General features: G+C 37.5%; 2 protein-coding genes across 2 annotated transcripts; both read left to right on the top strand.

Moving 5' to 3' along the window:
• Positions 1–220: 220 nt before the first annotated feature.
• LOC145946494 (uncharacterized) lies at positions 221–2,887 on the top strand. The gene has a single exon (XM_083056104.1). The coding sequence runs from the start codon at positions 221–223 to the stop codon at positions 2,885–2,887; it is 2,667 nt and encodes an 888-aa protein (XP_082912230.1).
• A 547-nt stretch (positions 2,888–3,434) lies between these two features.
• LOC145946493 (uncharacterized) lies at positions 3,435–5,318 on the top strand. The gene is made up of 2 exons (XM_083056103.1): positions 3,435–3,551; positions 3,627–5,318. The coding sequence occupies exons 1-2, from the start codon at positions 3,435–3,437 to the stop codon at positions 5,316–5,318; spliced, it is 1,809 nt and encodes a 602-aa protein (XP_082912229.1).
• The last annotated feature ends 7,204 nt before the right edge of the window (positions 5,319–12,522 follow it).

The raw sequence follows: 12,522 nt of genomic DNA, 5'->3' as shown, positions 1-12,522 counted from the left end.
AGATCGTTCTCGTGAATTCGGTCCTTTCTCGCTTTCATTCGAACTGAGATAAATTTCGTAATTTGTGCTCCTGAATCTCGAACGATAATTACCGAACATCTATCTGGTCGACTTCTTGGCACGAATGTTTATATTGGACTGTCGATTGATTTTGATTTGGGTCGAAAAATTGAGTCGATATCGTCGCGTGATACGTTGACTTAAATATTTCTAATTCACGATGACAAAAAATGCTCAGATCAAACGCGAATTGTGCGTTAGGCGTTTGTCGGAAATTTTTGACACCGCGGTAAAGGCTGAAGCGGACCCTCTGTATAAAACCGCATTTTTTGCGTGCTATCCGGATGTAGACACCCTTATCGAGGATTTCGAGATCGCTCATTTGAAATTGCTTCAGGATGCTACGGCAGATTTCGAGACTGAGGATAAAGTTCGGGCGCGCTTTGATAAAATGCGTTATCGCATAAAAACGGCATATCACACGTTCGTAAGTGAGCCTCGATCCTCAACAACTGAAACTCCCTCGGCTAATTCAGCATCAAAAATCAAGCTACCTAAGATATCTTTACCGCGTTTTTCGGGAGATCTTACGCTTTGGCCCTCCTTTTTCGCGCTTTTTAACCGGTCGATTCATAATAACACGCAACTCGACGCGATTGACAAATATCAATATTTGCTTGCCTCCTTAAGCGGGGACGCGCTTAATGTGGTTAAAAATCTGCCTCTATCTGCGGACCACTATGAGATCGCGTACGATTCTTTAGTCGGTAGATATCAGAATAAACGTAAGTTGGCCAGTCATTACTGGCGTTCAGTCGTAACTGCAAAATCGTTGAAGGCGGATTCGTCCGACTCGCTACGTCAGCTCTTAGATACGTTTAATGAAAATTTGAGAGCTTTGCAGTTAATGTATTTCCCTACGGAGACGTGGGATTTTATATTGCTAAACCTATTGTTAGACAAAATCACTCCTTCGTTGCGCGAGAAGTTCGAAGCAGAGCATCGCGAAGTTGAAATCCCACGATATGAGCAGCTAACTACGTTTTTGAACGATTACTGTCGAGTTTTCGCGTCTTTATCGAGTGCGCCAATAAAGACGGGCAAATCGGAGGGAAGGTCCGCGTCATCTGTTTCCTCGTTTGTGACTAGTACCGTAGATTGTCTTATTTGTAAAGAATCTCATGGCCTTGCAAAATGTCCTGGGTTTTTGAAATTGTCGGCCAAGGATAGATACTCCAAGGCGAAGAATCTGAGGTTGTGCCTGAATTGTCTTCATTCGGGGCATCAGGTAAGCAAATGTCCATCTAGTTGGACCTGTCGTTCGTGCAAAGCAAAGCACCATACGCTTTTGCATTTTGAGCCTCGTTCTACGGAGGCTACTATGACCGCCGTCGCCTCTTTATCGGAAACAGCATCGTCCTTCTTGACTGCTACGACTGCCACTGAAACAGTACCATCGCTCGTGACCATGGCTAGCATCTCCTGTTCTAAACCTGTCGTTCTATTATCGACTGTTAAAGCTGAGATTGCTGACGTACATGGCAATTTTTCTCCGGTCCGTATTCTTTTAGACTGCGCGAGTCAATCTAACTTTATTACCGAGAGTTGCGTCCAAAGAGGCGGGTTTAGTCGTACGCCTAGTCAGATGGTAGTGGTCGCGTTGAATGATGTCAAGGCCGCCACCACCAAGGGTAGCACTTCTTTCGTGCTTCGCGTCAGAGATCGAGATGATATCCGGATTCCAATAGAAGCTACGATACTCTCTCGTATCTCTTCTCAGTTACCTAGTGGCAAGGTAGAGTTAAGGTCGTGGAAACATTTAGAAGGGTTATCGCTAGCGGATCCCGACTACTATCGACCAGGTCGAATCGACATTTTGCTAGAGGCCGAAAATTTTGTATCATATCTTCGAGATGGCCATCGTAAAGGAAAGGTAGGAGAACCAGATGCCCTTAATACTATATTCGGATGGGTATTGATGGGCGCGGTCTCTTCGGTGGCATCGCAGCCCGTGCATTCCTTTGTGACCTCGCTGGGGACTCTGGATACTACTATCCGAAAGTTCTGGGAGGTAGAGGAGATTCCGTACAACGCGCCGGCATCAAAGGAGGACCAGTTTTGTGAAGAATTGTTCGCGCATACTACTCGTAGAGATGGTCTCGGTAGATTTGTAGTTCGGTATCCCTTTTCACAGAAGTCACCTTGTTTCGTCGATTCGCGCCAAATTGCTCTTAATCGATTTCGATCACTCGAGCGCCGCTTCAAATCCGACGAGGCCTTCCAGTTGCAGTACTTGGCGTTTATGCGAGAGTATTTTGAATTGGGCCACATGGAGCTTATTCCTCAACCGTTTCCGGTGGACGGTGAAGTTTATTACTTGCCGCATCATGGTGTCATAAAGCTTGATAGTGAAACTACTAAATTGAGGATAGTTTTCGACGCTTCCTCAAAGGGCTCTAATGGGTTGTCGCTTAATCAGACACTTTTGAGTGGACCAAAGTTGCAGCAGGATATCTCGGCCATCTTGATTCGCTTCCGCATTGGATCTGTGGCCCTGACCGCAGATGTCAAACAGATGTTTCGACAGATCCAGGTTGAACCTTCGCAATGTGACTGTCAGCGGATCGTGTGGCGATTTTCGGATTCCGAACCTATAGCGGATTATAGATTACGAACCGTAAATAACCTTCGGGATCGCTTCCTCTCCGTATTTAGCGATTCGATGCTTGCTTCAGTTATCGGAGGAGAGCAAGGAAAGTCACCCTTTAGCGTCTCTGGCCTTGCGATCATCCTTATACGTCGACGATATTGTGTTCACTCCATCGAGGAGGCTCTCGCGCTTCGAGATCAATTACAGGACTTGCTCCAAGTGCGGGTCTTTCCTTGAGAAAGTGGGCTACTAGCCATCCTGCCGTGTTAAAGGATATCGCGTCGGAGCATTGCAGCGATTCGATGTTATCTTTCGACTCTGGTGAAAATTATTTTCTGAATGTGCTTGGACTTCGATGGTATGCGCCTTCAGATTGTTTTGCATTTCAGGTTCACCCCTTAAATAGAGAGTGCTCAAAGCGGGTCATCCTATCGGAGTTGGCGCGAATTTTTGACCCCTTGGGATTTCTGGCGCCTCTCACTTTCGCTGCCAAGCTGCTCATCCAACGATTATGGACGCTAGGCTTGGACTGGGACGTTCAACCTCCTACTGATATTTGTCAATAGTGGGCTAGGTATGAACTTGAGCTGGGGGAGCTAGCCTCTTTGCGGATACCTCGATCTCTCGCGTTTGATGGTGTGCTGCGTGGGGAGATTCATGGTTTTTGCGACGCCAGTGAACGCGGTTACGGGCCGTCGTTTATTTGCGTGTCGATACGATCACTCGGGTCATTATTCGCCTGCTTACCGCTAAATCGAAGGTCGCTCCGCTTAAGTCTCTCACCATGCCACGCTTGGAATTATGCGCGGCTCTATTACTCTCGGAATTGATTAAGTATTTGCAACAGGTACTCAAGGATCGGTTCACTTTGGACTCCGTACACGCCTGGTCGGATTCAATGGTGACCCTTGCTTGAATTCGGTCATCTTCACATCGGTGGAAGACTTTTATTCGTAATCGCGTGGCACGGATACAGGAGAATCTCGCTGTTGCTGCTTGGGGTCATGTCGGGACTGACTCTAATCCCGCTGATCATTGCTCACGTGGATTGTTTCCTCGGGAACTTGTGGCCTGCGACCTATGGTGGAAGGGGCCCGATTGGCTGAGGGATTTTCAACCACGCAATGAACTCGATACTGATTCTGTTGTTTTACCGGAAGCTGCGACGGCTTCGGTTGCATTTCTCACTAGCGTTTTGTCGTCTCCATTCGAACTCTTGTTGTCGAGATTCTCGTCGTTGGAGAAGATCTGTCGTATCGTAGTTTACTGTCATCGTTTTGTTAGTAATTGCCGAAAAGTTCCGATTCCAAGTAGTGCGGCTGTCGATCAATTGGAATCTCATTCCGCTCTACTCTTGCTGGTTAAGTACGTGCAAACTGAAAGCTTCTCGGTGGAGCTACAAGCGTTGGAAAGCAAAAAGAGGGTTTCCCGGGATCTTCGCAAACTTGTTCCCTTTCTTGATTCGCGCGGAATCCTCAGGGTGGGCGGAAGGATAGTAAACTCGATCTTGCCATACGATCCGGCATTGTTACCGAACCGACATCGTCTTACGGAGCTTCTGATTGAGAGCACTCATCAACAGCATATGCATCCTGGCAGGCGTACTCTGCAGTATCTATTAGCTCAAAACTTCTGGGTGTTGGGAGTGCAGCGAGCGATCAAGCGAGTTCTCTCGAAATGCTATCGTTGCTTCCGGGCAAGCCCTCGTATTGCTCAGCCTTCCATGGCCTCTCTACCCTCCGAGCGAGTCAATCAGGTCAAGCCTTTCTCCATTACGGGCGTGGATTTCGCTGGCCCCTTTTTGGTGTCGCCTCGTCGAGCTCGCGGAACTACCTCGTTTAAAGTGTATGTTTGCTTGTTCGTGTGTTTTGCAGTTAAGGCCGTCCATTTAGAAATCGCCTTTTCTTTGAGTACGGACTCATTCTTGGCCGCCTTGCGGCGTTTTGTTGCTCGGCGCGGAAGGTGCTCGCTCATCTTTAGTGATTGCGGTACCAATTTTGTCGGTGCGCACCGCGAACTGTTAAGATATATGGAATTGGTTACCGAAAGTGAGAAAATCAGGTGGTCATTTAATCCGCCTTCGGCGCCTCATTTTGGAGGCCTGTGGGAGGCGGGAGTAAAATCATTCAAGACACATCTCAAGCGCGTAGTGTGTGATCAACTCCTCTCGATAGAAGAGTTCTCCACCATTCTTGCTCAGGTAGAAGCTGTTCTTAATTCCAGGCCTCTCTGCCCAGTGAGTACCGATCCAAACGATCTTGCGGTCCTCTCGCCAGGACACTTTCTGACCACCGAACCTCTCGTTTCACTTCCGAGTCCCGATCTAGCATCTGTGCCATTGGGTCGATTAGATAGGTGGCAACTCATTCAGCGGATGCATCGAGATTTTTGGAAACGATGGCATCTCGAGTATTTGCAAACTGTACAGCAGCGTCCTAAGTGGCTCAATCCTGGGGCGCCCGTTTCGGAAGGCGCTTTGGTTCTCTTAAAGGAGGCCAACGCGTCTCCGTTGCATTGGAAGCGCGGGCGGATTGTATCTCTGTATCCCGGTCGCGATGGGATATCTCGGGTAGCCACGGTGAGGACAGCGGACGGATTATTGACTCGTCCTCTGGTGATACTGTGCCCTCTGCCGATGGGCAACTCACCGGAGAAAAATATAAATTGAGAGTTCTTAAAAATAAGTCTTATTTTGGTGGGCGGTATGTTTGGCGCTCACTTTAGTTAATTAATAAGTAATTAGAAATAATTTAGATGTAAGGTTAATAAATATAGATTTACTATATGTTATCGATTGTCACGAGAAGTCGGTGGATCGCGATCGGCTGTGTAATCAATAATTCGATTCACTTATCGGTGCTGCCATCGTCGATCCACCGATGATACCTCGTGAAGAATTTGCGAGCTTTTTGCTGGGTCTGCTACACGCTTGCAGGGAGACGATTGGAACTCACTCTCGCACGGACCGCTCTCGTACTCACTTGCGACACGGAGCTCTCGCACTGTGGATGTCCGCTCTGTTGTCTACGACAATTACGCATAGAATTCCTGCTTGCTTGCTTGCCTGTGCTTTTACCTTGCCTGATAGCATTGCTGCATGGACTCAAAGCAAAGAAGGACGAGAATTCTAAAGTTTCGAGAAGCCACGAGGACCGAACAGCGAGATCCCAGGTATGCACCGTGCGGTGAGTCGCAATCGCTCGCTAATTATTTACTATATATTTAACAATTGTCGCGCTTTGTCGCTTGTCGCTTTTGCTAATTCTTACCGAAAGTTATTCTCGATTTACTATTCGCGAGCCGCTAAGTCTTATACCCTTCGCGTGTAAAATTGCTCGATACAGTCCATGATTTAAATAGAATAAAATCGCAACTATCGCTTTAGGAGGAGACTTGAACACACCCTCCAAACATATGCGATACATGAGAATTTTGAATTTAGACCTATTTTGGTCGAATTATGAATTTCATGTATTTTGCACTTTTGAATAATATATAATGGCTCTACTTCATGATTTATACGAGATGCTGCTGTGAGAATTCAGCATCTTATTCATGTTATTAGATATCCATTATTTTAGATGTTGGGATATGTGAAATTTCTGTATTTTCACCTATAATGGTCGAATCTTGAAATTAAGGGTTTTGACATTTAATTTAGGTATAAATAACTTGGATCTTATTAATTATATAAGATTATATACTGAAGATTCAGTTTATTATTCTTTTCCATTGATAAATTAACAATATTGACTTATGCGATACATGAGAATTTTGAGTTTGTACCTACTTTGGTCGAATTATGAATTTCGTGTATTTGGCACTTTTGGATAATATATAATGGCTCTACTTAATTATTTAAACGAGATGCTGCAGTGAGAATTCAGCATCTTATTCATGTTATTAGATATCCATTACTTTAGATGTTGGGATATGTGAAATTTATGTATTTTTACCTATAATGGTCGAATCTTGAAATAAAGTGTTTCGACATAAAATTGATGTATAAATAACTTGGATCTTATTAATTATATAAGATTATATACTATAGACTCATATTATTATTCTTTTCCATTGATAAATATACAATATTGTATTATGCGATACATGATAATTTTGAATTTATACCTATTTTGGTCGAATTATGAATTTCGTGTATTTGGCACTTTTGGATATTATATAATGGCTCTACTTAATTATTTAAACGAGATGCTGCAGTGAGAATTCAGCATCTTATTCATGTTATTAGATATCTATTATTTTAGATGTTGGGATATGTGAAATTTATGTATTTTCACCTATAATGGTCGAATCTTGAAATAAAATGTTTCGACATTAAATAGATGTATAAATAACTTGGATCTTATAAATTATATAAGATTATATACTGTAGACTCATATTATTATTCTTTTCCATTGATAAATATACAATATTGTATTATGCGATACATGATAATTTTGAATTTATACCTATTTTGGTCGAATTATGAATTTCGTGTATTTGGCACTTTTGGATATTATATAATGGCTCTAATTAATTATTTAAACGATATGCTGCAGTGAGATTTCAGCATCTTATTCATGTTATTATATTTCCATTATTTTAGATGTTGGCCCACCTAGCATACCCACGTCAAAATAACGTGAAAAACTGGTGATTATTGGTCCAATGACGTCAAATGACAAAATAAAAACTAAAATAAAACGTCTTTTTTGTAACGTTTTAAAAATGTACAAAATGTGACGTTATAAAGACGTTCTATTTTTATGTTAAGTCGCGCGCGCAGCTTTAAGACGTACAGCGCTACCACGCAGAGCATTCTGCGCAACACATATGCGCGACTTTCAATTGTTGCGTATGTTTCCCTCTCTGTTGACTGGCGACAGTTCTGCCGAGTCATTAATTTTGCTTTTTCTTCTATCTCACACATTGTATGGTGTTTTTTAAGTAAAATAATAAAAATTTGTGATAGTGTGTGTGAATAGTTAAAGCTTGTTAGGTAAGTTTTGATAAAATAAATACTGTCATTTATGTAGCGAGAAACGATGACCTAACCTAAATAGTATGGAATCTATTCTGGGATCTTAAATATATATATATTTTGATGGCTTGATACTATTCTGAAGATATACACATATATCTATGCCCTCCGTTTTGTGCTATTTGGATGAGATCAATCCTCCATCAACATGAAATCATCAACGTCAATATTTTATTGTTACATCGCACTTTTGAATCAATATACATTTCTGACTGAGTTTTGTATATTTTTTTTATTTATATATATATCTCTCGCTTTTAATTAAACCTAGCTTTTTTACATTTTTGCACAACAAATACTAATTATTTTATCTTTTTATTTTATTATTAGCCATGACATTTATTGCAGTTGAATTTATAACTAATGACGATGATTTTGTAATGGGTATAGCCCATAATTCTTGGCTGTCAGGAGCTCAAAATAAAGTTTGGTGGCCTCCCTACAAATCAGGTCAAAGAATAAATAAAGCTTTAATAAAAGCCGAAATACCAGATAAAGAGAAGTGGGAACTGTATGCAATAAGACGATTACTTTTTAAACATGGTTTGTTGTTATTAAATTTTTGCTAGTGTTTTCTTTTTAATATTTATATGCTTTCTATAAATGTTTAATTTTTAATTTTTATCAATATTTTTTGTTTTTACTTTATTAATATTTATTATATTTTTAGATGATTTAGATAGAGTAAACAAAAAACTGCAAAAAATTGAAAATAATAATGATACAGAAGCACCATCTTCATCAGAAATAGAATGCAAACGAAAAAGGAAGCCTAATAAGCGGTACCAAAGTATTACATCGAGTGAAGATGAAGAGATTCCATCAATTTTGTCTCGACCTGAAAAAATTTTTCGATCTGAAAAAAGAACGAACGATGTAACTAGATTAAACGATATAGTTTGTTCTTCCGCATCTTCGAATTCATTCGAAAATATCGACATTGCAGATGATCATGTTTCTCATTCAACTTCAAATCTTGAAACAGGTTTGCATGCATTTTGTATATTTATAATCCCCAAAATTAAATATTATCAATGATTTATAATAAATAAAGTTTATATAATATTTTTATTGCATTGGAGCACACTTTTGAGATTTTGATAATTTTTAGATTTTATTACAAATGGAAAGGCAAACCGTCCTAGTTTAGGTTTGTATTAATAATTTTTTTTATAAGAGATGTCACACAGATATAACATTCTAATGTTTTGTAGATAAAATTTACTACCAGATCTTTAAACTCCAAGAACAAGTAAAAGAAGTTGTTGGGCTACTAAAACAATCAAAAACTTCGGGAATATGTAATACTCTTCTTGATGATATTCCAGTACAATTACCATTAAAAACAAACAACGAACTTCAAATATTGGAAAATTATTTGAATATACGTAGCAATCAAAACACTCTAGTATGATTTTTTTGTTAATTATGATATAAAAATTGTAAAAAAAATACTGTATATATTGTTATACTCTATATATGTATATTAATATACTATTTTGTTAGGCCTCTTTTTTATCTACTTTGAGTGGAAGTAACATCACATCACAAACCAACAAAATTTTACGTTACGTCTTAACAAATGAACTGGCATGCAACTACAACTTTGCCGGACAGAGGCAAAATAATAAAATTGCTTTCTTTAATCTTACGTTAAAATCTGTGATAATTTGTGTAAATTTCTTTAAGTGATAATTATATATAATTGCAAATATGTTTAACGTTTAATAATTGTTCAATGTTTAATATTTTATAGGTGCAATACAGCTAAGGTCAACAAACGCTACAACAAATGATATAGAGAATGCAATAAAAGTGTGGCTTAAGCATGCAAAGCAGCGCTTGGAGGATGAAAGGAAAAGACGGGTTTGTTAAGCAAGCTTTTTTTAACATTATATATTTCTAATTTTTATTCTTTTTACTTTTATAATTCTAACAATATGCCAAAGATTCATAAAGAAAAAGAGTTTGTTGGTCGCCGACAACAATATAGAAGGGCTAAAAATGCATTTATTAAAGAAATAATAATAAGTCAACACGTTGAATATAGTGATTTAAATGTTTCTGATAATAGTAATACGGATAATAATGTTTCTGTAGTGAAAAATGTTAATATTCAATCACTTTTATCTGAAAAAAGTTTAGTTTGTTATGAAAACATAAATGAACCGTTCAGAAATGATTTATCAAATGTTGTGTGCCTCGAGCAAGGCACTGGGGTTGCGCCGAATTAAGGATGAGGATCCTCGGGTCGATCAGGACTTCGCGGGACGTTAGGAGGATTATAATCTCTTCTTTTGTTTAAATACACTTTTATTTCTGATTAAATTTGGTTTCACTTTATTTCTCGTCCTTTCTTTAAATATATATATATATATATATATATATATATATATATATATATATATATTCGCGTAACATTCGATGTTTGGCTAACGAGCGTTTATTAGTAATTCTTCTTAATGATTCAGATTTTTATTAGTGAGTCTCGTCCTGATGTTCCGGATTCTTATTAGCGACCACGTCTTGATGTTTAGGAATTGTATTCGAGACTGCCTTCGCGGGCGGGCTCTCCGTCTTATATCTTCTTTTGTTCTTTGATTTTCAACGGGCGAGGCCCTTGGAAACAAGTCCCCGATTGGTTAACAATACTCACGCGTTTTTGGTCTAAATGCAAGCGAAGCAGGTCGAAGTCCCTGGCCTTCGCTTGCAGCTCGCGATTTCCGTGCTTCGTGCGTATTTCGCTGCGTTAGCATTTTCGTTCGACGAGCGTTTGGCGAGAGCGCTCGTTTATAAGTAAAAATGTTTTACAATATTATTATTCCTAATAACTACTGGTTATAGTTCGGGCTATAACACAAATAATAATGATGATATCATCAATAATGATAATATTGATATTAATGATATTGATAATGATAATATTAGTAATAGCAACAATAGTGATGATCTGAAATTAAAGCTAATACATTGGGCTACTGTTAAATATAATATTAGTCGATCAGCTCTTACGGATTTACTTCATATATTAGTATCATATCACCCTGAACTCCCATTAGACAGTCGTACATTACTAGAAACTCCAGTTTCTACTCAAATAATATCTTTAGGTACAGGTGAATTTTGTTACATTGGTTTAGAAAATGCACTAAAAAAAGTTTTGAGATCTGTAAACTGCCAATTTAAAAAATTAGAACTTTGTTTTAATGTAGATGGAATTCCATTATTTAGAAGTTCGAAAATACAGCTGTGGCCTATTTTAGGCCAAATAAAAAATTTTAAATGTAGACCTTTTGTTGTAGCTTTATTTTCTGGAAAATCTAAGCCAAAACCAATTGATCAATATTTAAATAATTTTGTGACTGAATTGAATACCTTTCTACAAAATGGATTTGTTTTTAATGGAAAATTTTTTGAAATTAAAGTGCATAGTTTTGTCTGTGACGCACCAGCACGTGCATTTTTAAAAAGCATTAAGTCACATACAGGGTATTCTTGTTGTGAAAAATGTATTGAGGGTGGCCAATATTATAAAAATAAAATAGTTTTATTGAACACTAATGCTCAAAAGCGCACAAATGAAATGTTTCGAAAACAAGACGACAATGAACATCATTTAGGTGAAACCCCCTTATTAAAATTACCCATTGATTTAATTAAATGTTTTCCTATTGACTATATGCATAACATTTGTTTAGGTATTATGAGGAAATTGCTAAATACATGGCTTAAAGGTCCCTTACATGTCCGATTGTCACAACGTAGTGTAAACATTATTTCTGATCGAATAATTAATTTAAAAATTAATGTGCCAATTGAGTTCAACCGTAAACCACGGTCATTAGACGAGCTACCACATTGGAAAGCCACAGAATTTAGACTGTTTCTATTATATATAGGACCTTTTGTATTACAAAATATATTAGATGCTGCTGTTTATGAAAATTTTTTGTTAATTCACTTTTTCGTATCTATATTAATATCGGATATTCATATAAAAAATTTTGGAATTCCTTTTGTACAAAATATGATCAATGTTTTTATTGAACATTGTAAAAATTTATATGGTTTAGAATTTCTCGTTTATAATGTTCATATTATGTCACATTTATGTGATGATGTTAATGTGTTTGATTCTTTAGATAAATTTTCAGCATTTTCTTTTGAGTCATATTTAGGTCAACTTAAAAAACTTGTAAAATCTCCAAAAAACGTTCTTCAACAAATTCATCGTCGTCTTGCCGAAATAAATCTTGCCGAAATAAATTTACCTATTAATAATTTTACCCAAAATAATATAGAAAAATTAGAATATGAACATGTATTAGGTCCTTTAATAAATTCAAATCATTATAACTGCAAAAAACAATTTAAAAAATTATACTTTAAGGATATAACTTTAACAATTTATTCATATAATAATTCAGATTGTTATTGTAGCTTTGTTAATGGAAATATAGTGGTTCAAATACATAATATAGTTGTTACAACAAAAGGTCAAATTTATATTATTGGAAAACAATTTCTTGAATATAAAAATTTATATTCTTATCCATGTCAGTCTTCTGAATTGAACATTTTTATTATCAAAAATTTGTCTAATACTTTTAAACTTTGGTCAATTAATAATTTCTTTAGTAAATGCATCGTTTATCCTTATAATAATATTTCTTTTGTATCGTTACCAATAATTCATAGTTTGAGTAATTGAATAGAAAGTAAATTAAGTTATAAAAATAGTACAAAAACATATTTTGCTTTATAATACTTTTATTTTTACATATATCTGTATGAAATATAGACGGCACTATTATAAGTTTATACTTTTCA

Source organism: Prenolepis imparis, unplaced genomic scaffold (assembly GCF_030444845.1).
Source record: "Prenolepis imparis isolate NDT839.2.m4 unplaced genomic scaffold, iyPreImpa1.0 SCAF_16, whole genome shotgun sequence".
NCBI lineage: Eukaryota > Metazoa > Arthropoda > Insecta > Hymenoptera > Formicidae > Prenolepis > Prenolepis imparis.
This window is presented reverse-complemented; position numbering and strand designations above follow the sequence as displayed.

What these genes read in the sequence shown, in the direction of transcription:
- LOC145946494 (XM_083056104.1), top strand. Translation starts at nt 221, where the DNA reads ATGACAAAAAATGCTCAGATCAAACGCGAATTGTGCGTTAGGCGTTTG.
- LOC145946493 (XM_083056103.1), top strand. Translation starts at nt 3,435, where the DNA reads ATGCCACGCTTGGAATTATGCGCGGCTCTATTACTCTCGGAATTGATT. An exon ending in ACGCCTGGTCGGATTCAATG is followed by an intron (nt 3,552 to 3,626) that starts GTGACCCTTGCT and finishes GCACGGATACAG; the next exon opens with GAGAATCTCGCTGTTGCTGC.